The sequence below is a fragment of the Capricornis sumatraensis genome, chromosome 8 (assembly GCF_032405125.1).
Source record: "Capricornis sumatraensis isolate serow.1 chromosome 8, serow.2, whole genome shotgun sequence".
NCBI classification, from domain to species: Eukaryota; Metazoa; Chordata; class Mammalia; order Artiodactyla; family Bovidae; genus Capricornis; species Capricornis sumatraensis.
Window position 1 is genome coordinate 112,638,765 of NC_091076.1, and position 27,844 is coordinate 112,666,608.

Below are 27,844 nucleotides of genomic sequence, written 5' to 3' on the forward strand. Positions count from 1 at the left end.
GTGCTGAGTACTAGTCTGTGTTTTTTCAGTAACATGACCATTTTACATTATTTCTCTTATCAAGTCCCTAGTTATTTCTAAAATCTTGTACTGAAGACCATAGCCTAATCAAGGTGGTATTTTTCCAATATTCTCAAAAGAAATTCTTGAATTTTCACTAAACTAAGTCTTTGAGTCACTAACCAAATGAAGTCACTCAGCACTTGGACATGATCAGGTTCCCCAGAACAACACATCAGGGGCTGAACCAAAACTAAGGTGGGGGGGGGGGGCTCAAGAGGAAGGGGATACATATATCCTTATGGCCGATTCATGTTACTGTATGGCAGAAATGAGTACAGCACCGTAAAGCAATTATCCTCCAATTTAAAATAAATTTTAAATATATAAAAACAGATCCATTGAATAAATACATTAAAAATTTGTAATTTATAAATAAATTCCTTCCTAAATATCAGCCATTGAATCTCTGGCCATAAACTTGTAGCTGAATATATCCTAGGGACGGGGGAGGAGTATATAAACAGACTCCAAATGGTGGAAGACTTAAGTCACCTCAAAATGTCCATTTATAACAAGTATCAGAAAACATGACATAAATCAAAATAACAGTTCTGTGGCAGATCTCTCACCAGTGTCCATGTTACCAGTTTTTTTTTTCCCACTATCCTTCTCCTGTCTCTACCCTTCTTACCCTTGCTCTCTCTTTTTTTCCCAATCGTAATACATAATACTTTAAGGCATGTGGGCTGCAGCTTTAGTGAAACTTTATGTCCTTCCTACCAAAGTCTTTTGCAGATAAAATATTCCCTTAATAAAATGCTTTTGGAAAATGAAAAGGCCTAACAAAATTCAATGCTTGGGACCATTAGACCTCTTCTAAATGTTTCACCCCAGGTCTACATTCTATAACGCACTTTCTCTCATTCTCTCGCTTTCTCTTTTTGTCCCCACATCCCTGCTACCTTGCTCTTACTGCTCTCAGTACTTGGTCCTTCAGCCCAGTCACAACAATCTTTGTTATCTCTTTCACAACCCCTTGTGTATACACTACACTTCAAAGCTGAGATCTTATGTATACTCTTGAAAGTACACTTTCCTTCAACTGTAGTTCAGTGTAAAGGCTCTTGGGACTACTTTCTTCTGGATGTTTTCATACTATAGAAAACCAGATTATTTCTCCTGGCTTATTTTCAGTGTTCCAGCTTAAATGTTAGAGCTAATTCAGTAAGATGGGGCTTTCTAGGTGGCACGAGTGGTTAAGAACCCGCCTGCCAAAGCAGGAGAAGCAAGGGGGTTCAACCCCTGGGTTGAGAAGATCCCCTGGAGCAGAGCATGGTGATGCACCGCAGTGTTCTTGCCTAGAGAATCCCATGGACAGAGGAGCCTGGTGGGCTACAGTCCATGGGGTTGCAAAGAGCTGGACATTACTGAAGCAACTTCAGTTCAGTTCAGTCGCTCAGTCACGTCCAACTCTTTGCAACCCAATGGACTGCAGCAAGCCAGGCCTCCCTGTCCATCACCAACTCCTGGAGCTTGCTCAAACTCATGTCCATTGAGTTGGTGATGCCATCCATCGATCTTATCCTCTGTCGTCCCCTTCTCCTCCCACCTGCAATCTTTCCCAGCATCAGGGTCTTTTCCAGTGAGTCAACTCTTCCCATCAGGTGGCCAAAGTTCTGGAATTTCAGCTTCAGCATCAGTCCTTCCAATGAATATTCAGGACTGATTTGCTTTAGGATGGACTGGTTGGATCTCCCTTGCAGTCCAAGGAACTCTCAAGAGTCTTCTTCAACAGCACAGTTCAAAAGCATCAATTCTTGGGCACTCAGCTTTCTTTACAGTCCAAGCCTCACATCCATACATGACTACTGGAAAAACTATAGCTTTGACTAGATGGAACTTTGTTGGCAAAGTAATGTCTCTGCTTTTTAATATGCTGTCTAGGGTGGTCATAACTTTTGTTCCAAGGAGCAAGAGACGCACAATGAATATACCTCAACTTCCTCATCATTATACAAATATAAAATTATACACAGTAAAAAGCTGACAACACACATAATCATAGAAACAAACCTGAAACTTCATTCACCAGCATATCATAAAAGGTTTTTATTTCATCTACATGCTTGAATTAACTTTTCACATAAGGCACTGTTAAAACAGTATTTGCAAAAGTGTGTGCATTAGAAAGAGAGAGAGAATATGCTGCTTGCAGAGACTTCAACCTTCTCTTCATAAAGAATTCTAATTTCCACGATGCATCTGCTATATAGTTACCGGAAAGTTCATCTGTGTTAACTGTTCAAAAACTGGAAGAAGCTTTTTCAACTTAAAAAGATCAATTTAACTGTATTTTTTTTTAATCTAAAACTCTTTCACAGCCTTCATTTCAATGTCAAAAGCCAACATCTTGCCATCTCCACTGTTAAGCACTCGGAAGAAATCCTGACTGTGGGAAGTTCTGTGCTACGACCCTCCCTCACTTCACTGTTTCCCTGGCTGATCTGCTTGCTGAGGAGAAACACCCACGTTTTGCTGCTCTTTCACTGACCTGGCCCTGGGGGAGAGCACTGTGCTCAGGTGTTCACAGCCATCTTGACTTCAGCGCCCTCTTCTGGTATAGTTTCAACTGAAATTTTTAAAGGGCAAGCTACCACTCATTTTAAATCTCTTTTTTATGTATAATTTCAGCTAATATAAAATTAATGCTAGTGTTTATCCCATGAGTGGAAAACAACATGAAATAAATGTATAATGTCACTTCTGACTGTAAGCGACATTCAGCATAAATGAGAAAAGGCACAGAACAGTCATATGACCACGATGAGCCTCTTCCAATTGAGTTCAGAGGACCCAAGTTCAAAGACTATTGCTTTCTCAAACATCTACACATAGGAAAAAGGGAGCCTGCACACTTGAAAGATAACAGTCCTCAAACTTAATTCAAATACTAAATATTCACTCACCTTCCTGACTTTCATTCTATTCCAAAATTAGCATTTTATAATTTAACTTTCTAATCCCTATCAACTTAAATATAAGAACTTTACTTAAAATAGTTGATAGGCATTAAGGGCAAATGAAGAGTGAGAGTGGAGATCCTATTCCACAAAGCCTTAGGTTCCTGCTGGAGACCCGACTGTGGTGCGGCCACGCTGTGGAACACGTTGTTATTGTTTTCAGTCACTAAGCCGTGTCTCACTCTTTGTGACCCCGTGAACTGCAATGCACCAGGCTCCTCTGTCCTCCACTACCTCCCAGAGTTTGCTCAAATTCATGTCCATTGAGTCAGTGATGAACTATCTCATCCTCTACTGTCCCCTTCTCCTTTTGCCTTCAAGCTTTCCAAGCATCAGGGTCTTTCCAAAGAGTCAACTCTTTGCAGTAGGTGGCCAAAATATTGGAGCTTTAGCTTCACCATCAGTCTATCCAATGGATATTTGGCATTGATTTCCTTTTTATCTCCCTGTTGTCCAAGGGATTCTCAAGAGTCTTCTTCACCACCACAGTTTGAAAGAACATAATGTGATTTTGGTATTGACCATCTGGTGATGCCCACGTGTAGGGTTGTCTCTTGGCTTGTTGGAAAAGGGGGTTTGGTGTGACCAGTGTGTTCTCTTGACAAAACTCTGTTGGCCCTGCTTTATTCTGTACTCCAAGGGCAAATGTGCCTGTTATTCTGGGTAACCCCTGACTTTCTACTTTTGCATTCCAATTCCCTGTGATGAAAAGAACATCTTTTGGTGTTAGTTCTCAGAAGTGTGGTAGGTCTTCATAGAACTGGTCAACTTCAGCTTCTTCAGCATCAGTGGCTGGGCATAGATTTGGATCACTGTAATGTTGAATACTTTGCCTTGGAAAAGAATCAAGACCATTCTGTCATTTTTGAGGTTGCAGCCAAAACTGCATTTCAGACTCTCTTGTTGACTATGAGGGGTACTCCATTTCTTCTATGGGATTCTTGCCCACAGTAGATATAATGGTCCTCGGAAATAAATTCACTCATTCCCATCCATTCTAGTTCACTGATTCCTAAGATGTCAATATTCACTGTTGCCACTTCCTGCTTGACCATGTCCAATGATTTATGGACCTAACATTCAAGGTTCTTCTATAATACTGTTCTTTACAGCATCTAGCTTTACTTTCACCACCAGCCACATCCACAACTGAACATCATTCCCACTTTCGCTCAACTGCTGTGTTCTTTCTAGAGCGATTGCCCTCCACTCTTCCCCAGTAGCAGAATGGACAACTTTTTGACCTAGGGGGCTCATCTTCCGGTGTCATATCTTTTTGCCTTTTCATACTGTTCGTGGGGTTCTCATGGCAAGAATACTGGAGTGGGTTGCCACTTCCTCCTCCGTAGACTACATTTTGTAACAACTCTTCACCATGACCCGTCTGTCTTGGGGTGGCTCATAGCCTCATTGGGTTACGTAAGCCCCTTCACCACCACAAGGCTATGATCAATGCTGTGGAATACCACTCAGCCATAAAAACGGATGGACTATTCATACACTCAAAAACTTGGATGGATCTCAAATACATGGTGAGGGGGAAAAAGTTATTTTAAAAAGGTCACAAACAATATGGTTCTATTGTATGTTATTTTCAAAAGGACACAATTACAGAGATGGAGAACAGACTAGTGGTTGCCGGGGTTACACAGGGAGGTAGGATCATGAGTGTAACTATAGAGGGTAGCACAAAAAAAGGTCTTTACATGATGGAACAGTTCTGAACCTCAATTGTGCTGGTGGTTCCATGAATCCACACACAGTAAAATGACACAGAATTACACATAGTCATTGAACCAAAGCCCACTTCCTAGCTTTGGTATTGTACTATGGTTACGTCAGATGTAACCATGGTTATGTAAGATGCAACCAGTGGGGGAAAGAGCACATGGGGTCACTCTGCACCATCTTTGCAATGTCCAGTGACTCTGCAGCGACTGGATCTAAAGAATAAGAAATATTACTGCAACTGCTCCACTATTTAAAAGTCTTGGCAATAGAAAAACCTGGCTTGAAGATCCAAATTCTTGTCCTCCTCTACTAATGATTATCAATGTCATCCTGAGCCTCAGTTTTTTTTTAATCCTTTCTAGAATATAAAATACCCATATACCTTTCCTCCCCCAAATTTATTCTACTAAACAGAAGAATGTCTATAAAACTCCAAAGAATATACAGATTATAGCTTAGGACAGATAAAAGAGAAGGAGCACGGCCTTTCAGGTCAGAAAGACTTCACTTCAAAGCCACAGTCCACTTCTGGGCAGTCTCTGTGCTCCTAAGCAAGTTACTTAATCTCACTCATCACCTGTAAAATTGGAATGATATTACAATGTGGTTAAACAAACTATTTCAGAGGGTCTGACCCAGAGAAAATTCTGAATAAATATTATTACCCTTATTAACTATTTTCCCCCCAAAAATGTTTAATTACCATAAAATCTATTTAATGAAAACTCCTCAGATAAAAAGGAAAGTGTAGAAGGTTCAATCAATCATGTAGCAATTTGCCTTTTTTAGGACAGTCAGCATCTATTCAACAGGGCTTTTTGGTTACTGAATCACTTCACAGGGGAAGTATTAATATAATAAATATCAATAGATGCCCCAAACTTCTGCTTGTATTACTTTCTTAATTAATGACACTCTCAGCTAGAGTTTAAGGATCTTGCAGCTGTATGAAAAATATCTGCTGTTATCATGACGTGAGTTTGACTGACACATTACATGCAGCACAAATCTCTTTCAGCTGCTAAGACTACTATTTGATTTCACTTTCTCCATTTACCTCATTCTATTTTGTTAGTGTAAAAAATGTGAGTTTCCTACATGATGAATATCTCAAAAGCACAGGAAAAATCTTTATTTTATGAAAGTTTTCCTGTTATGCCAAATACAGCTTATGTTCAGGTAATGAAACAGACTTACTCATTGCCACTGGCTTGACAATCCTCACTATCCAGAACACAACACCAAACTCAGAACTAAACTCTCTGAACTTAAAGTCTGTGTAGTTTATTTTCAAGATGCCCTTGAGTCCTCACTCAGAATCTGTTTATTTCAGCAGAACTCCAACTTTCAAATCTTATGACTCTGAGTAGTTCCTGGCTTAAAAAAATCAGCCATTAAAAAAACAACAACAACAACACATTTTGGGGACAACCAGGTAAATCTGACTACGGACTGGGTTTTGGATATTAGGGAATTATGGTCACTTTTATTAGGTTAATAATAATGCTGTGGCTATACAGTTATGATCTTATTTATTACAGATGCATACTGAAGTATTTAGGAATAAATATCATGGTATCTATAATTACTTTTAAATAGAAAAAACAAAAAATTAATTAAGTAAATATGGCAAAAGGTGACAACCCAAGTTTCAAGAACATGAATGCTTATTATACTATTTCCTTTAGTTTCTCCTTGTAAGTTTTTCATAATGAAAAAGAATTTACATTTTTTAATTCCATGACAAAGACTGCCTGTCGGGTTTCCCATCCCTGTGTGAGAAAGTGAAATCAGGGTCAGAAGCAGCAAGTGGAGGGAGAAGCGGGGAGGGTAGCTGCAGTGAGGCCTGTTGAGAGCTGCAAGGAACGCAAGCTGACACTGACAGCAAGGGATCCCGAAGCACATCAAATGCAAACAAGGTCTGGGGCCCTGCAGAGGGGGCCGCTCAGCGCCCAGCACACAAACCAGGGTGATGATTAACGAAGGCCGAGACTCGGGTCTTGTTGTTTATTACTGACTGACTGCCTAACCATGGCATTTTACCTTATATAAAAATAACCTTGCTGTACACCTGAAAGTAAAGTAATACTGTAAATCAACTATACTTCAAAAAAAAAAGTTACCAAAAGGGAAGAGGAAAAAAGTACATATAATATAAAAGCAGAACTCTACAACTAGCAATATATACACATAAACTTTTGACAATATTTCCAAATATCTACTTCAAATGAACAGCTTTACATTAAATAAGCACTTCCATGTTCTTACTTATCACATAAATGCTAACAAGGAATGCACAGAATGTAATCATTGAACCACTATTGCAAGCTAACCAATTTCCCCCTCTTCCACACAGCACCGCAATGAACACCATTCCACAGACAATTTTTTCCTTCTTTTGAAATATTTACTTGGGACAGTCTCCCAGAACTGAGATTAGTGGGTCAAAGGTATGAACATATTAGCAAGCTGTATTCTGCTTCGTTACCCGCGCCCCCCCACCATCACAAGCATACGCTTATCTCACTGCAACCTTATCTGAGACAGTGGTTTCCTCCCCACATTACAGAAGCAGAATCAGTGCACAGAAACTGCATGTGACTAATGTGAACGATCTGGCGAGTTTGGACATGCATATACTTTCATGTTACTACGATCACAATCCAGGTAACAGACCTAGCCTTCATCTCCAAGGTTTCCAGGTTACATTTTTATACTGTTGATCCAGCAGTTGTAAACTAACACCTGCCTTTAAACGCCAAGTAAAGCAATTAGCAGAGTGCGACACTCTTCCACACGCTCCTGCGCCAACAGCACCGACTCTTCCACAACTTCTTACAAGGCATCTAATCTACTGGGACTTTGTATGTCTCCAAACGAAAAGTATCAACCTCATTAGTACTCAAGGAAGCGAAAATTAAAGAAAGAGGTAATTTCTCACACATGAGATTGTCACAATGTCAAGACTGAGGGGTTCCAGTTAGTGAGATCATAGGAAACAGGCATTCTCACATATTGCTGATATGTGACACTGTGAAATGAGATATGAGAATTTTTCACAATTTTCTAAATTATGAAAAACAGAATGAGAAACTAGGGGAAATAGTATCATAAGCATTCATATTCTTGAAACAGGTTGCCATCTTTTGCCATATTTACTTCATTAATTTTTTTCTGAACTATTTAAAAATGTGTGCATTTGAAACTAATCTAAAAGTGTCTTAAAATTATATGTATATTTTAACCCAGACATTCAACTTTTAAAACTCCTTCATCCAGGCATCTAACTTTTAAGACTACCACACAGAAACAAAGGCAGCAGTGAGAAACAATGTATGATTATTACAGGGTGAATTGGGACAAACTAGAAAACCAGAACCACCCGAATGCCCACCACCATGGGAACAGCTGAGTAAATGATGGCTATCTACACCATGGACGTGGTGCAGGAGCTGGAGCTGATGCATCAACTCAGTAAGACAGCCATGATCTATATTGCTACAGAAGAAAGCAAACAATTTTGTTATGATCACACAATTCTTTCCAGTGTTTAAAGAAAGAACCCTATGCATGTATGTAGCGTATCACAAGCATCTGTGCTCACTACAGAGAAAGGTGAAGAGACGCAGCACACTAATGCACGACTCCCTCTCATGGGCAGTGGGCCCTTCTAAGGCAACTGACTTATTACCTGGCTGGTTAGTGACTTTTAAACGTCTATAGGTAGTAAAGATTGTACTCAATATCTCTCAAATGCCAGTCATCTCCCAAAGTGCACAATTCTATGAAGCAAGGTTTACAGAGAGGTCCCTGAATCGTCAATGAATGGTTCGATGTGTCCAATGTGTCACAGGAGTAGGTAAGATTCACATTCTGTAAGGTTCACAACAAAAATAGCTGGCACTTTGAAAAGTTCTGACACAAAAGAGCAAACAGGAAGAGAACTTTAATTTGCGTTAAACACCTCGGCCCTCCTCCCCATTTAGATGACTGAGACACTCCATTATCCAAATCACTGAGCTGTGCAAAACTCTCACCGAGAGTGTGTGAGAACACACCCTGAACCCTTCTCCCACTCACTCCTAGACTCACTCAGAGAATGGAGCTATCTCGAAGAGAAGGATTTCTAGTCAATGACCCAAAGAGCAAGAATCTTGTCATCACTTTCCTGGCCCCAAGAAGACAGGAAGAGGCACTACCGAGCACCCGAGGAGACCGCCTCTCTCCAAGGGGATCTTCTACTGAAGGGGAAAGAGGTCCAGCTTTCCAACTTATCCAAGCTTGACATTTTAACTAATGCGTGTTATGTGTTACAGTTCTTAAAATATAGCTCTCTGTTGACTGAAAATGCTTACACACTTTCAAAGGGCATTATCCCTGTTCCCAAGGGAGCGGCAGCAACGCCACCACGCGGGAGTAGGGACCGTGCTCACGTGCACACCCATCACGCCAGGAGAGCCACCCAGATTAGTCAGCACCACAAAGTGGGGTTTTTTTCATATTAAAATCACCACTGAAATCAGTACATGAAAACATCAAATCTTAAACATTACTCAATGAAAGAATTCAAAATCTTCAAAGCAGAAGAGAATCTTGTTTTTAAACATACCATGCCTACAATCTTCATCAGCTCGCCCATAGTTTTTCTGCAAAATAAAAGATACAAGATAAAGTTAAGTAGTTCAAGGCCTCTTAAAACAGAGATTTCATCAAAAGGCTGTAGCTCTGTTTCAAAGTTTAATCATTAATGTTGCAAATGTGCTACTCACAGACCAAGGCTAACTCATGTGCTGAGGATTACACAATCCTTTCCAAGTAAGCCTCACCGCATACTTCCCTAGCCATATACTCCCTGTTTCTCACCTCCTCTAACCTCAAGTCACCAGAACCCTCTACCCCATCCTCATTCTCAGCTCCTCACTCTGCTGAGTGAACGGCTGTCCTGCAGAGACTGTCCATTAGGGTCACCACCCTGGCTACTTACTTCCTGCCCCCCTCTGCCTCCCACCTGTCCCAGGTAGAGCCAGGCCTACCACCCGAGCAGATATGCTCCACGGCCTACTCAAGAACATCACTCTGGCAAGCCTCTTCTATTTCTCATACATCATTAATTTTTTGTTTTCTTTCAGTTTAGTCCTATAAACAAACAAGCTCTTATTTCTCTCATCTGAAAAAATCCTTTTCTTGACTTCACTTCTCCCACTAGTTTCCATTCCTTTTTGTGTGAGTGTGTGCTTCAATGGGGCAAAGCTCCTCAAGAACTGTCTGTATCATGCACTCAAATCCCTTCCATCTGACTTTCTTTTTTTTTTTTTTCTGACTTTCTCTTAAACTCTTTTTTATCAAGCTTTCACTCCCCACACCATGTAAATCACCAGTGGCTGCCACCAGTCAGATATGTTTACATGCACCCATTTAGATACACTGTCGTTTTTTGTCAATTCTCAATTCTCCCCGTCTATTCCAGCAATGGACATGCTGAACATCTGCTCACTTGGACAGGTTCTCCTCCTTTGGCTCCCAGGACACCCTGCTCTCATGGTTTTCCTTAGCCTCGTGGGTTGCTCTTCAGGATGCTTTGCTTCTTCTCCCCAACTCTTAAACCAGTGCCGTAAGACCAAGTCCTCAGTCATCTCCTCCTCTCTGTCTACACTCACTCCCTAGTGATCTAACCCAGGCCTGAAGCTCTTATCACCCACAGACCACAGGCTCTGAAAGTAACATCTGCAGCCCCGACTTCACACATGCACATCCAGCTGCTTACTCCACATCTCTGGCTGGGTATCTAAGTGTCATCTCAAACTCATTGTGTCCAAAACGAACTCTTTCCTATAAAACCTGCTCCCCATCCACAGAACCTCATCTCAGTGGAAGGCAACTCCACTCTTCCAAATGCTCACACAGAAAAAGTCAAAGTAAGTGAACTATGACTGCTCTAGATCTCTCACTCTCTGCCTTCCATACACTAGGCAATCTGCTTCATTCTACCTTCAAATTATAGCCAGAACCAAGCCACTTCTCACCACCTCCATGGTTACCATTTTGATGTAAGCCACTTCATCTCTGGCCTCAGTTCAGTTCAGTTCAGTCACTCAGTCGTGTCCAACTCTTTGCGACTCCATGAACCGCAGCACGCCAGGCCTCCCTGTCCATCACCAACTCCCGGAGTCCACTCAACCCCATGTCCATTCAGTCAGCGATGCCATCCAACCATCTCACCCTCTGTCGTCCCCTTCTCCTCCTGCCCTCAATCTTTCCCAGCATCAGGGTCTTTCAAATGAGTCAGCTCTTCGCATCAGGTGGCCAAAGTACTGGAGTTTCAGCCTCAACATCAGTCCTTCCAATGAACACCCAGGACTGATCTCCTTTAGGATGGACTGGTTGGATCTCCCTGCAGTCCAAAGGACTCTCAAGAGTCTTCTGCAACACCACAGTTCAAAAGCATCAATTCTTCGGTGCTCAGCTTTGTTTACAGTCCAACTCTCACATCCATACATGACCACTGGAAAAACCATAGCCTTGACTAGACAGACCTTTGTTGACAAAGTAAGGTCTCTGCTTTTTAATATGCTGTCTAGGTTGGTCATAACTTTCCTTCCAAAGAGTAACCATCTTTTAATCTCGGGCCTAGATTATTCTAATAGCTTCCACACTAGTCTCTTTGCATCTACTCTTAACCCTTACACTTTAAACTCTATTCTCAACAGAGACCAAATAATTCCTATTATATCAGATCACGCCACGGCCCTGCTCAAAATCCCACAAGAGTGCTCTGCCTCAAGCAGAACAGAAGCCAGACTGCACAGTGGGCTGGAGGCCCCACAGGGTCTGGCCATGCCGCTGCACTCCCTCACGGTGCGCTTTACTCCCACACTGTGGACTCAGGGCTGTCCCTCAAATGCAGCGGGCACGCTCCTGCCTGAGGAAGTCTGTACTGATAGCGCCCTCTGCCTGTAACTTAAAACCTGCAACCCTACCCCTACCCCTAGAAACTTTCAATTTTATGTCTTTTCTCATGCAAACTGTTACCTTCTAACAATCCAAAGTGTTCACTTACTCATAATGCGTATTCTTTATTGCCTGCCCCTCCACAATACTAGAAACAGTACTACGAAGGAGGAATCTCTCTTTTTCACCAACATAAAACAAATACCTAAGGACAGTGTCCACCACATAGTATGCACTCAATAAATATTTGTTGAACTGAGCGGACAGTCAAAAATGCTATACAACAGTAAAACTTTCAGGTCTTAAAAACACAGTTGCTTGCCATCAAAGATATTCAGCAATCCCTAGCCACTTCACACAGCTCCTCGGCCCAGAATTCGGTGATTCGCAGAGGCAACGACCACCAACAGTCCCCACTCAATTACCATTGGCTCATTGACAGTGTCTACTCACCAGCTGCAAAAAGGAGGCAATTCTATAAAGCAGACTCTCGATCTTGATGCTCTCTATCTCCAGCGGACAGGGCCCTGTAAAGTCAGCCACGGAGTACTGGCCGAGAGAAAGGAGGGCCTCTGTGCAGTGCTGGAGGGCCATCTCATAGTCCTGCCTCTTCAGCGACTCACATGCTTGTTCACATGACTTCTCAGCTCTTCTGTCTTCCATGACTCAGGGACAAGAATCCTAAAGACATGGAGAAAGAGCAAGAGGAGGTTTCAAAAACCTATTAATTATAAATTCTAGCCCCATTCCTATCTCAGCTGGCTTAATTATCTATCTGAACAGTTACTCCCAACCAGCCTTTTGATCAAGGTCACAGCTGAGCAGCAGCTAATGATGCTACAAAATCTACACTTCCCAATTCAGGACCACACTACCAACAATGCCTCAGATTTACAAGAGAGGCAAATTTATGAATGAAGCATGATGCTGAGTATTACAAAGCATAGCAAGCCATGAGGCCCCTCTTTTCTTTTATAACCAGAAAGTGGAGAAATGCTTCCTATGCGACCTCCAACTTTCAGTCTAATAATTCTGCAACTAAGGCTACAGAGAATCAAAGTCAGTATCGTGTGGGATTTTTGCCCACCAATACAAAAAATTTCACAGATAAAAAAGCTGGAATCAGAAACCAAAATTCGAATCCAAATCCACTGACTCCTACGATCCGCTTCTGATCTACAAAAAGAGCTTATTGTCACATTAAGCTGTCTGACCACCCAGTATCCATCCACCCCCTTTTCTGGTAATAAAAGCCCATGATTCCCCTCTGAGTCATTACCTCTCCCCTGCTCTGAGGAAATGTGGCCCCTGAAGAGAAGGCTCCACCAAAATAAGAAAAGAAAAGGAAAAAAAAAACACAAAAAACAAAAACCAAGGCGTGTCATGTGACCAGAACTGGCCAATCCGAGTCTCATAGCCCCAAACTCAGGGACTGATTGGCTCAAGGTCAGACATGTGACCCCCATAAGAACCAATGAGACATCATGAGACTTTTGCTGAGGCTTCTGGGAAATAGGCTGGTGCTCTTTCCCGCTGAATCTAAACTCTGAGCGGCTACAGAGGGGGTGAATATGCTGCAGTCATTTTTATATAAGCAATGCCAACAACTGAAGTCCATCCAGGAAAAGGCAGAGCTGAGTCACAGGGAGAACCTGAGCCCCGACAACTTCACTTGAGTCCCGAATCCAGCCTGCTGGGCCTGGACTTTGTAGTCAGGTGAGCCTAATTCAAATTTCTCTCTGGACTAAGCCAGTTTTGGTGCTATTTCAGGCAGCGGGAAGCTAATTGATGTGTATGTGCATATCTGATTAGTACCTCACAGGATGTGAAAAATAAACTGATAGTTCTCTTACAAAACTGTATATATACATGATAATTACTAACAATTAGGCCACAATTACTGATTAATAATAAAAAGTATAAAGAGAAAAATGTGGGCATTTTAATAACTAGTATAAAGAGAAAAAATGGAAGAAAAATGACTTAGTATCTTGACTATTGAAAATATTCCAAAACATTTGTTTAAATAATTTTATCATAAAGCTATTTCAGCAATAATAATAAAAGTAATAGCAAGAGCCATTTGCTGAACGCATGCTGTGCCAGACGCTGCTGAGATACATAATGTATATTGTGTCATCTCATTTCCTCATAATGACCTTACAAGGTGGTGTTATTATCATTCCCACTTACAGATAAGGAAATTGAAGCACAGAGAAGTGAAGTTGCTCACCCACAGTTATAATGTACATAAAGGGCAGGATTCAAATCCAGACACTCTGATGTAGCTCACACTTTTAGCTAGGACACTGACTGTGAGTTCTAATGATGTTCCAGTGGAGCAGAAACTGAAGACACTCCCAAAAGCATCAATTGTGAATATAATATATCACTACTTTAACCCTGGAACAGTCTTAAGGACTAATTCCTATATAGTTCTGCATTATGACCAGCTAGTGATTACCATTTTTTATAAAAACTGTGAAGACCTTCACCAACCTAAACCAATCGCATCCTTTTGTTAAGCAAAAGTTCTAGATGGTCCCCAAACTAAGGAATATATTAATTAATTAGCACCACTTTTCCAGAAAATGATAAAATTCACACCTTCCCCGAAAGTCAACTTTATGAGAACATTCCCATCATTAAGTTGCTTTTTACCACTTTCATAGAAGTTTATTTAAAAAATTTTTTTCCATTTCAGTATAATACAAAAAAAAAAGCATGAAATGGACTTAATCAAAATTAAACATTTTTGCTCTTTGAAAAATGCTATTATTAAAAGAATGAAAAAGAATGACAAGCAAAGCTAAAGACTGAGAGAAAACCAATTGCAAATTACTGCAACTGCAGAGAAAACCAATTGCAAATATCTGTAAAAGGATTTGTATCCAAATATACGCAAGAATTCTCAAAACTCAAGAGTAGGAAAACAGCCCAGTGAAAAGCTGGGCAAAAGATTTCAAAAGATACTCCACTAAGAACATATAATGATGGCAAATAAGCACATGAAAAGATGTTCAATGGCATCAGTCATTAGAGAAACACAAAACCGTGATTAGATTTTACTATATACCTATTAGAATGCTGCTGCTGCTGCTGCTGCTGCCAAGTCGCTTCAGTCGTGTCCGACTCTGTGCGACCCCACAGACGGCAGCCCACCAGGCTCCCTCATCCCTGGGACTCTCCAGGCAAGAACACTGGAGTGGGTTGCCATTTCCTTCTCCAATCCAAGAAAGTGAAAAGTGAAAGTGAAGTCGCGCAGTTGTGTCTGACTCTTAGTGACCCCATGGACTGCAGCCTACCAGGCTCCTCCGTCCATGGGATTTTCCAGGCAAGAGTACTGGAGTGGGTTGCCATTGCCTTCTCCGACCTATTAGAATGGCTAAATGAAAAATAATGGTAATATCAGTGACGCAGAATAGCTGGAACTCTCTTACACTGCTAGTAGGAATATAAAATGGTATAGCCACTCTGGGAAGAGGGGTGACAGTTTCTTATAAAATTAAAAATACACTTAGTGTATCATCCAGCAATCCTGCCTCCCTACAGGCAGATACCTTAAAAAAATGAAATCTATGTTTGCACAAAAATCTGTACACAAATGTTTACAGCATCTCTATTCAAAAACGTTAAAAAAAACTGGAAACAACCCAAATGTCCTTTAATTAGTGATAATAGAAAACTACTCAGTAATAAAAAGGAACAAGCCTTCAATTTATGCCATAACTTAGATGAAGCTCAAAGAGTAAAAGAACCCAGTCTAGAAGTTTACATACTGCATGATTCTATTTACATGACATCCTCAAGAAGATAAAACTAAAGGGGTGGAGAAAACGTCAGTGGTTGCAGAGATTATAGGATGGGGACAGTTAACTAAAAGGATAACATTAAGGAATTTTAGGGGGTGATAATATTCTGTATTCTGATTGTACTGATGGCTGCACAATTATACATGTTATATTAACAGAACTGTATTACTAAAGGAAAAATTCCAGTTTACTGTTTGATTATTTTAAGAAAAAAATGTTATTCATTTTTAAAATATGAGTATTAGTGTCACAATGGACATGGATTTTAAAAACTGCAAAGAGATAAAGAAGGGTAAGCTTGTTAATAAATGGAAAACCTGTACTTTCCCCTGCATACATTTCAGAGGCAAGAGTGTAGCCTCAGAAAGAATTTCTCCGAACAGATCAATGAGTAGTTCACTACGTAAAAAACATATGATACTTTTGAAGAATTCCATCATAGCTAGAAAACTGGTCCAGGACCAAAAGTAAATACTGGAAGAAAAATGAAATCAGCAGTTCACCACAGAGGTGGTAGGCAGAACGGCCTGGACTACGACATGTTCGGTGACAGCTGATAAGCAGGGTGGTGCTTTATAAGCATCACTCTCATACCAGCGTGGACTTCTTTCTGCGACGGTACAAGGAAAACCAACAGATCACCTTGAAATCAAGTCAAGAAATGTATTAATACCGTTATGTTTTTTTTAATATTCAATTATTATCCTTAGCTTGACTTTTCTTATTAGTCATGGCCCTCTTTATTTCTAAAAAATTAAATCTTACTTGATTAGAGACAGACTTCAAAAAACAAAAAGGAACTATGGTCAAACAGCAGGGACCAACAGCAGTAACTAAAATCTCTTCACCCTAAACTGAAGATTACTTCTCTATCTCTGTCTTTTACATTTGTCTCCATTAGGGGAAAAGAATTATCTACCTCATAATTAACTTGGCTGGAATGAATCAGACTGCATTTGTAAAAGTTTTAGAAGACCGATGAGTTGTACTAAACGTTACCATTATTTCCACCTGAACAGAAATTACTAGCATCCATGATCAGTCCTTCATTAGACCCCACCTTCTCTTTAATTATTAAACTATATAAATAATAAAAACCGTATGAAACCTGAAGAAAAATACAATAACATACATAAGTTTTTTACATAACTAACAAAGTTTAAACAAAAGAAGTACTATAAAAAAATTAGAGATTCATTTTTTTAAGTCTGTAATTTGCGTTTTGTCTGCCTCACACATTATTTTCCCTGTGGAAGACCCAATTATTATCCTGAAAACAAGACTGTTTTAGAAAGTAACTGTCCTGTGATGGATCCAGTATTAAGGGACCCACCGCAGAGCGTGCCTCCTCCTCCCCGCTGGGCAGCACAGCAGGGGGAGACCTTGGGCCAGTAAAGTGTGTGCTGTTTCCTCGGGGGTGAGACAGACAGGGGTCAGGACGCAGCCTCTAAAACGACAGACCCAAGCTCACCAAATAACCAGGCCACTCACAGTCTGACTACAACAGAACCTTCCCACCGTTCTCCACACACACGCCCCAAGCACAGTCCGGCCTGAGTCTCTGCCAACGCCTTTGCTAGACACAAACACCCTTCCCTCCTTTCTGTGGACCTAAATCCTGCCCAGCTTTAAATGCACACTTCAAGGTCTATTTCCCTAACAATGATCCTCCCAAAACCAAAATTACTTCCTATAGGATGGTCTTCCTAAAAGGAGTACATCAAGGCTGTATATTGTCACCCTGCTTATTTAACTTACATGCGGAGTAGACCATGAGAAATGCTGGGCTGGATGAAGCACAAGCTGGAATCAAGATTGCCGGGAGAAATATCAATAACCTCAGATATGCAGATAACACCACCCTTATGGCAGAAAGTGAAGAACTAAAGAGCCTCTTGATGAAAGTGGAAGAGGAGAGTCAAAAAGTTGGCTTAAAGCTCAACATTCAGAAAACAAAGATCATGGCATCCGGTCCCATCACTTCATGGCAAATAGATGGGGAAACAGTGGAAACAGTGTCAGACTTTATTTTTTTGGGCTCCAAAATCACTGCAGATGGTGATTGCAGCCATGAGATTTTTTAAAAGACGCTTACTCCTTGGGAGAAAAGTTATGACCAACCTAGACAGCATGTTAAAAAGCAGAGATGTTACTTTGCCAACAAAGGTCCATCTAGTAGAGGCTATGGTTTTTCCAGTAGTCATGTATGGATGTGAGAGTTGGATTATAAAGAAAGTTGAGAGCCGAAGAATTGATGCTTTTGAACTGTGGTGCTGGAGAAGACTCTTGAGAGTCTCTTGGACTGCAAGGAGATCCAACCAGTCAATCCTAAAGAAAATTAGTCCTGAATATTCATTGGAAGGACTGATGTTGAAGCTGAAACTTCAATACTTTGGCCACCTAATGCAAACAGCTGACTCATTTCAAAAGACCCTGATGCTGGGAAAGATTGAGGGTGGGAGGAGAAGGGGACGACAGAGGATGAGATGGCTGGATGGCATCACTGACTCAATGGACATGAGTCTGAGTAAACTCTGGGAGCTGGTGATGGACAGGGAGGCCTGGAGTGCTGCAGTCCATGGAGTCGCAAAGAGTCGGACACGACTGAGCGACTGAACTGAACTGAACTGAACGGACGGTCTCCCTCTTAATCATCAGTATCTTGGATGCCTTATCTGACCAACACAACTATCTTAGAAATAGGAGTCCTGTTTTATATCATCTATATTCCCATGACAACCATCCTATTCACTGAAACCATTCAATAAATACTTTAATTGAGTTTCCAAAAGAGTTGACCTAAGGTAACCTAAATGCCAAGCATTCCAAGAATTGTCCTGAACCAAACTCAGTTCTCATTCAAACGGCAGTGCCATAGAGAGGGATGTATTCTCTTTAAGTGCACTTGTTTTTATCCAAAACTAGAATCTGTGATGAATCTATGGGATACACAGACAGAATATTCTGTGAAGTAAAAAAGCTTTATTCATTGTACTGTGCCTAATATTCAGCCAGACTTGCATTTCTGTCTAAAACTTATAAATCACTGAGTTTGCAAGAAGTATTAGAAGAGTACGCCTACTGAGAAGAAAACTGAAAGCCAAGGTCATCAATCATGTTCTAATTTGAATAATCTCTTTCATAAAGAGGCAAATTCTAATTTCCAGAATGAATGAAATTCAATATAGCAAAGCAAAATGCTTTAAATACATAAAATAATATCCTGATGGACAGTCTACTATCTGTTTTAGTAACTTAAATTATAAAAAAAGAAACTCTAAATTTAAGAAAAGTTACATCACGAGCTAAAATTAAGACTTTTTTTCCATCCATCACTTTGACTTTTCCTAACTCATTTTTGAGGACTGTCAGCAGTTCTGGATCAGTAATTCCAAATTATTTCTTGAAGACTTTGAGCCTCCTCCGAAATCATTTAACATGCTTACCAATCAATAAAGACATGAAAAAACAAAAACCCATATTTATAAAGCAAGTAAATTATATTAAAAGGCTGACTTTGCGAAAAGGTTGCTGCTTGCCAAGAGAATTTTATTATAAAACATTTTCTGTCATTTGTATTTCTTCATTTCCCTTCCAGATTATCTGTGTAGCCTTGCAAACACATAATGATCCAAAACAGCTGAGCTTTAGTAGTTAAACACAAACCAACCTAAGAGAGCCAACTGCACAATTAAAACAAAAGGGTACCACAACAATGACCACCATCATCCCTCTTAAAGGCTATCTTCAAATTACCAACAGTCTACGTTCTAGAACTATAATTTCAAAATAAATGTTTGAAATTCAGAGCAGTGTTTTACAGAAACTAAGACCAGGGGTTACTTGAAATAACAAAAGCATATTATAAAATAGTATCTACAGTGAGTCCCATTTTATAAGTAAAAACTGGCAGAGTATAAAGTAATAGTCTATATCCTGGGGCGATACCTATATGTCTATAGAGAGAGAATATATATAGAGAGAGAATATATATAGAGAGATATCTGTATATATCATTTCATCTATATATAGAGAGAATATTTTATATAAAAAGTCCAGAGAGAGAGAGATGAAACAAAATATTAAAAGTAAATATCTCCTTCCCCAAAGTTTTAACTCCAGTCTAATCATGGGGAAAACATCAGATCAATCCAAATTGAGGGACATTCTATGCAACACCTGAACCAGGACTCTTCAAAACTGTCTTTAAAAAAAAAGAAAAATCTGAGAAACTGTCAGAGCCCACAGGACATGACGACAACATCCAGTGTGGATGCTGGGCAGGAATCGGGCTTTTTGGGAAAATGAGAAATTCAAATAAAGTCTGGAAGTTTGCTAAGACTAATTTTCCAATGATGATTTCTTAGATTTGACAAATGTATCTTAAAAATGTAAGATATTAACAATGGCAGGTCAAGAATATGTGAGAACGCTCACCTACTGTTACAACTTTCTCTAAGTCTACAGTTATCCCAGTATTAAAAGTAGGTATCTCTGAGTGGTAGATGACAGTTTTAAAAATTCATTTGCATTTCCTCTTTTTTTAACAAGCAACATGCTTATTAATTCCCTGATAGCTCAACTGGTAAAGAATCCGCCTGCAGTGCAGGAGACACTGGCTCACTTCCTGCGCTGGGAAGAGCTACTGGAGCAGGGAGAGGCCACCCACTCCGGCGTTCTGGCCTGGAGAGCTCCACGGACGGTCCAGTCCGTGGGGTCACAAAGATCTGACACAACGGAACGACTTCCACTCTAAATGCTTAGTCATCTGAAAGGCAAAAAGGGGAGAAGACAGCTATTCTAGATCAAGAGAAATTAAAGAGATAAAAATAAAATACATTGGGGAAAAATGGGAAAAATTATATATGGACTTGATATCTGGCAGGATAACCATGAGTAGTACTGAATTATTTTCTTAGGTGTGATAATGGTATTATATCTATAAAGAAAAATGCCCTCCTTCTTAGGAGACACCTGTTGAAGTGTGAATGAAATGCCATCTAAGATATCTGCCACTTACCTTCAGCTGGTTCAGAAGAAAAAAAATTCTATTCAACAGAGAAAGAGAGAAGGCAAATCTTGATATAAGGCAAAGAACTGGGTATTGATTATACTATTCTTACAACTTTGCTCTAGGCCTAAAGATTGTCATAATATAAATTAAACTAAATTTTCTTTAACTTAAAAAAATGATCCAAAACCCAAACTAGGCCAGAAGTTATAATTTTCTCATAAATATAAAATATAAAGTATTTTATAGTTTAATTCATCTTTTCAAAAAAAAAAAAAAAGATTGAAAAGGGATGGCTTATTTTACATATTAAGAAATTATAGCTAACACCCAGAAATAATATTTACGTTTCCTTCCAATTAATACTGAATATAGTCATTTTATCATCGGAGCAGTTTATATTGATCTTGGGCTCATTACTTTCTAACTTACCTAGTTTTTTAAAAAGAAATCTGTTTATTTGAATTCCATTACCTCATCCCTTAAAGAAGCTGGAAAGATGATGAAATAACTCAGAAGACACAGTTGGAAACTGTAAAAGAAGCCTAGGAAATAGTCACTGGTTGAACAGAAGAGCAGATCTCTTACAAAGCTGTATTCCATGAACCTTGGGTCAGACACAGCTCAGTCTGACCCTAAGACTCACTATGGACCCATCTGCCCAAAACGCCTTTCTCAGAGGGGAGAGAGGTGGGAACGCTGACACAGGAGAGCACTCTCTCCTGTCTGCAGCCAACTGAACTGCAAGTCTTCACACCGTCTCTAGTCCGGAATCCTGCGAGTCTGCATGTTGCTGTTGTTTCGCTGCTCAGTCTCAGCTCTTGTGTTCAACTCTCTGCGGCCCCATGGACTGCAGCCTGCCAGGCTCCTCGGGCCATGGGATTTCTCAGGCAAGAATACCGGAGTGGGGTGCCATTTCCTACTCCAGGGGATCCCCAGGGACTGAACCCGTGTCTCTTGTGTCTCCTGCATTGGCAGGCAGATTCTTTTACCACTGAGCCACGAGGGAAGCCCATAATTCTACATAAAATACCTTTAAAACAAGAATACATTATCATTTCATATCCATTAGGAAGGCTACTATCAAAAAAACAGAAAGCAAGTGCTGACAAGCAAGTGGAGAAGTTAGAACACTTGTACGCTGCTGGTGGACATAAAATGGTGTTACGGCTATAGAAAATAGTAAGGGGGGGTTCCTCAAAACATCAAACACAGAATTGCCAATTCCACTTCTGGTATTTCCCAAAGAACTGAAAGTAGGGATTTGAACAGATATGTGTATACCCATGTTCACAGCAGCATTATTCACAGTAAGCCAAAAGGCGGAAGCAACCCAAGTGTCTATCAAAAGTTGGATGGATTTTTAAAAATGTATTTACATACAACAGTATTGTGTGTGTGCATGCTAAGTCACTTCAGTCGTGTCCGACTCTATGCAACCCTATGGACCACAGCCCACAAGGCTCCTTTGTCCATGGGATTCTCCAGGCAAGAGTACCGGAGTGTAGTCTGCCGTGTATTCTTCCAGGGGATCTTTCCAACCCAAGGATCGAACCCACATCTCTTAGGTCTCCTGCATTGGCAGGGGGGTTCTTTACCACCAGCGCCACCTGGGAAGCAAGTAATACAACAGTATTACTTAGTCTTAAAAAGTAAGGAAGTCCTGCCACACGCTACAACATGGATGAACCTCAAAGACGTGCTAAGTGAAATAAGGCAGTCACAAGAAGACAAACACTGCCTGAGTGCACTTACAGGAGATCCCCATGGTGTGAATGGACCTCACTTACAGTCATCACAGAGACAGCAAGGAGAACGATGCCTGCCAGGAGGCAGCGAGGAATGGAGAGTTCGTGTTTAATGAGTAGAGAACTTCAAGTTCGGACGATGACAAAGTTCTGAGATGGAGTGGACGGCGGCGACGGCTGCACAACAAGGTGAAAGCACTTAATGCCACTGAATTGCATCTGCGGCTGCTGCTGCTAAGTCACTTCAGTTGTGTCCGACTCTGTGTGACCCCAGAGACGGCAGCCCACCAGGCTCCTGCGTCCCTGGGACTGGAGTGGGTTGCCATTGCCTTCTAAAATGATCTAAAATAAATGTTATGTTTCGTATATTTTACCAGAATTAAAAAAAAACAAAAAAACCTCAAGTATACAAGTCATGATACCCTCCTACCCTCCTTAAAAGCAGTGAGGCCCATGTCCTAATCCTGGTGCAAACTGAAGGAATGTGCGCTGCCCATTTCCCAACCTCCCCTGCCCACAGAGGAGGACTGAGAGCTGGCAGAGCCGTGGCCAGAGACGGGAAACAGGTCCTGATATCAGTCCCACTGAACAAACTTAGGAAAGTTAAAACACAGGGCAAGGCCCAGGATGGCTGACAGAGGCAGACTAGGGAGGAGAAGGCAAAGGCAGAAGGCAGGAAATCCTTCAGAATGTGGGCAGCTGACGAGACTGGGAAGGGAGACTGTGAGGAAAAGGAGGGTCAGAGAACAGGCAAGTCAGAGAAGGGAATTTCCTCAAGATAAGGAAAGAGAGAAGAGTAAGAGAAAAAAGGAAGAAGGGCTGTAAACAAGGAGATTCATTCAAGAAGAGATTCTCCCCAAGTACCAGCAGAAAAATTACTTCCTTCCACTGACTTGGCCATCTGAATCTAAAGAATCCAAGAAAGCTGGTGAAGCCTATAAAAAGTTAGGGAGAAAACTACTTCGCTATGTAAGAATATTAATATACCCCCATCCACAGAGAACTATGTACTGCCATTTTTTTCATCTGTGTTTGTGTTTTCATTTCAATTTCAATCTGGGCCTACCTTTTTTATTTGTATCAAACACTAGTATGCCATGAATGAGCTGAAGAGTTCTAAAGCACAGGGTAAGAGTAAAGGCTTGAAGCCAGATCTGCCAGCATTTGAGTCATGGCACTGTGACCTGAGGCTATCTGCCTAAAAATCTGCTTCCATCTCCAAATCTGCAAAATGGGAATAATAACAGTCTACACCTCACAGTTGCTGTAAGAATAAAATAGGGTGAAATATGAAAGCACTTAGAACAGTGTCTGGCCCACACTAAGCACTATTAAGGTATGAGCCTCCTATTATCCTCTAGACCTAGAACATGAGCTCCAGGAGAGCTGCAATTTTGTCTGTTTTGTTCACTGTTGAAGCCTCAGGTGCTTCACATAAGTATTTATTGAATAAAAATGTATTGGATAATACAAATTTCATTCCAGCAACAGAGAAGCCCAAAGGAACAGCACTACCTTTTTGTTATTATGGACAACTAAATCTGTATCACACTTGAGCCTCAAAGTTCACAGATGGTTTCTATGTGTCTCATCTCAAGTGATTCTGTGAAGCTGGCATTATTATCTCCGTCTCACAGAGAAAGTAATACTCAGAAGATGTAAGTGATTTGCCCAAGGAATTCTGGCAATTAATCCCACTTCTGTTCACTACAGACCCCCACTCAGAAAGCTCAGCACACACCCTGCTAAACTGCTCAGCTCCCCTTGCCTGCAAGTACACACAACCCAAGTGCACCAAGACGCTGTATCCCATTTGCTTCAGTACAACTGATGGAAACAGGTGAAACAAGATTAATAACTACTGAAGCTGGCTTAATAGGTACAGTGAGATTGACTATACCCTACTTCCGTGTGTCTGAAATTGTCCATAGTTAAAAAAAAAAGAAAGTAAATAATAAACTCTTTACTCCCAACATAAACTCTGCCACTTCTAACTTTCTACTGAGCATACCACAGCAGAGAACCTTCTCTGTATGAGGCAGTGAAGAGAAAGCTAGACTGGGAATCAGGACACTTCATTCTTCACTCTGATTTAACTATGAGACCTCACTGATTCCTCTAGCTCCTCTGGGCCCTAAACTCATCTGCTCCTTCCAGGGTTAAAATACTCATTTCGGCTTCCTACTGGTTCCTTAAACTCAACACACAAAATGAAATTTGTCTTTTCTCTATTCTGAACCCCTAAGACCAGTTCTTCCATATTCCTGATGTCTTCCAGCTATCCAGCCATAAAAACCTCCGCCTCATCTCGGACTTGAGACACAGAACTGATGGTTCCCTTCCCTCCTACCTAATCAGCACCACATCTCTCTGCTTAACCTCCAAGGTATCTCTTGACTCCATCACCTCTTTTCATTCTCAGGGACACCAATTCAGGCAGTCACCCCTGTCCTGGGCTATCACCACGGACCTAACTAAAAGCCCCAGTGCCAATCGCTCACGTTCATTCTCCTACACCCAGTCCCGACCTCTCAAAAGCATCCCCTTCCACACACTCCTTCAGGTAACCAGAGTCCAGGAAACCGGGATAACGCCGTTTCCGGACGCGGCCTCGCTTCCAGCCCCGCAGCTCCGCCCAACATCAAAAGCCATAAAATCATTCATATCATTTAACACAACAATACATTCTGACATTTATCCTAGAGATATAATTAGCTAGAAAAAAATGTATCTACAACAATGTAGATTAAAGTATTAACTGAAAATCAGCAAGCAAAACAAATATCTAAGATAAAAAGATTAACATAAATTATTGACAGCATGACGATAAAATATTTTGCAGCCTCTCAAAGTGTAATCATGTAAATTAAAATTGTGACACCTATAATATGAAAATGTTTCATATCTAGTATATGGGAAAAATACAAATTATGTGCATCATAATTAAAAATGAGTACAGTAAATAGGTATATATATTTTAATGGAATGCCAAAAGGAAAATCAACTGTTTGAGGGTGGTACCTCAAATATTTAACAATTTACTTAATATTAATTCTTAAATTACTTCATAATATAAGACAAAATTTTACCATACTGAGGAAATTTGACACAGTCTCAAGAAGAGGTCCATGCCTCTCTTCTACTACTCATTTTGGCCTTAACTGAGAGCCCTCATGTACTTGTTTTATCACAACCACCACCCAGACTCCAGCTTTCCAAGGACTAACAAACTAGCTCAACTAGTCTTCTGATCATCCCCAGGAGCCTGTGGACAATGAATCCCGCAAAACGACTGCAACTCAAGACACAAAGCACGCTACAACTATGCTCCACTTTAGCCACCGACAAGCAGCCAAGCCAGAGTGTAACTACACACCTCAGAAACATATAGCACCGTCACATTAAGTCTCTGCAGCTAGCACTGAAAATACATCAAAACCTAATTTTAGCGCTGATGTCCCAGAAGGACAATGTTAAAGCAGTCTTCTAACTGTTTTCCTGTAGTACAAGCATTTTCTAAGTTTCCTACTGAATGGCCAAGATACTGTCACAGACTAAGAATACCAATTACTGTGAAATGACGCTCAAGACTGAACTGTCTTTCTTAGGATATTTCAGCAAAAAATAAATGATCTGAAAGACTAAAGCCACCACTGTATGGAGGGAACACAACCATCAGAAGAAAAGCTGAACCTGCATTCCACTGATCTGCTCTCAGTACCTAGACCCTCAGAAATGCAGACACGTACAGTCATTCATGACAACACGCACTGAGCAGACAACAGGAGAAACACGCAAGTTAATACTTAACCAGTTCATCAGAGCACAGGGTGATCACCACGCAAGAATGCTGACAGGAAACCGGAAGCACCGCTTAAGATCCCATCTTATGCAGATAGGTTGAACTCCTGTGTGGTTACTCATTCAAAACAGAAGTGTAAGATTAACCTCCTCACTTCTCTTCAAACACACTGACGAAGAGTCAGGTGGACTGTTCACCATCATCCCATCAGTACCTGAAGCTCCAGGTCCAACGGCTGCGCTAGAGCCCTGCTCACTCCACCCTGTCCCACCTCACTGCTCCTGAGCAGACACTCCTCTAGTTTAAGACTCTTCTCATGCGCCATCAAGTTCTTTCTTTCTAAGTAAGCTTCTCCCAAGCCTTACTCACCTGCAGTTCACTGCACTGGGTATTACCCAAATAGCCCATCAGAGCTCTTTATAATTTCTGAAAGAGAGAGAAGGAATCTTTTAATACAGAGTAGAAAACAGGATTGCTGACGTATCAGTTCTAAAGCATTTGTATCCAGTAGTCACAGAAGATGGTCTTTCCGTCCATAGTATTTCAGTAAAATGTAGCATAACCAGCTAGGACCAAAAGTCCTGAGATAAGGGTCCAGAGATAAAAGCTTGCTTGAATGTTGCTATTGATTAGCTGTGTGACCTTGGGCAAGTCACTTGCCTCCTCCAGGCCTCAATTTCCTCGTGCGGAAAACAAGAGAGACTAGACACAAACCTCAGAGCACATAACATGCAAAGAGCACGCCCCTTCCAAGGCACAACGCCAGCACCACTACTTACTAGTCTTGGGACATTACGTGAATAAATTCACATTTAGCCTAAATTTCCTCTGCAAAGCGGAAATAACAACTATCTTGAAATTGTTCTGAAAACTAAAGGAAAGATAATGAGTTATAACAAGTCTATAGTAAATGCACTGTGCGTCTCACCATAAAATTCCACAGATGGTAATTACCAACATTACTCCCAGCCCTAAGGTTACATGAATTCAATTTCCAAATATTTATTTTCTTAGAAGATCAACAAATCAAAACTGTACCAACCTGACAATGCAATTAACAGTTTCAGTGTTTGACTAACAATTCAATGAAAGTTGTCTTACAGTGATGGAAGTGTAAGACTATCAATATCACTTAACATCTCAGGAAACAAGGGCAGAAGCGTCCCTGCACAACATGTGAGCGGGCCCAGTGGCCGTGCCTTCCCCACCCGCCGCTGCTGCCAGGGCGCCGCAGCAAAGAGCTCCTCCAGAGGCTGAGTGACACCAACTGCTTCTGCCTCAGGTCAGGGGGCAGGGCCACAGGTGGCGGAAGGAGGAGAGGCTTTTTTCTTCATCTTGTCTACTTTATACACTGAAGCTCAGCTCAGGTTTGCTTACTGTGGCATGCATCAGTTTTACATAAAAATAAGTAATTTTTTAAACCTATATTATTTACACATATTGCTCACTGATAGGAAGCTCGCCTCACAGGAATATTGTCATACAAGGAGAATATCCACAGAAGAAAGCAAAAAGGCAAATTCAGATGTGCAGAGAACACCTAAAACATGGCACAGAAATGACAAAAATCACAAACATTCACACTTCAGAATGGTTCAGTCAAAAAATATGCCATGCATTCTCTGAAGAACCTAATGATGAATCAGGGGTTTCTAGGGGTCAAAACAAGTTGAACACACCAACTCTGGTTTTACCAGACAACTTCCTGCTCTTGGATAAACTGACCCAGTACCACTTACATGAGCAAACCAGTTAGTGTGACTGTTTAG

At 40.8% G+C, this 27,844-nt stretch overlaps 1 protein-coding gene across 1 annotated transcript in view; it reads right to left on the minus strand.

The window, feature by feature from the left end:
• HELZ (helicase with zinc finger) overlaps positions 1-27,844 on the minus strand; it is a 141,727-nt gene that overhangs the window by 111,265 nt on the left and 2,618 nt on the right. Inside the window, exons 2-3 of the mRNA XM_068976731.1 lie at positions 12,156-12,383; positions 9,364-9,400 (exon numbers count right to left, since the gene is read on the minus strand). Coding sequence (XP_068832832.1) covers positions 9,364-9,400; positions 12,156-12,365 — 247 coding nt within the window. The 5' untranslated portion in view covers positions 12,366-12,383. The remainder of the gene's footprint in view (positions 1-9,363; positions 9,401-12,155; positions 12,384-27,844) is intronic.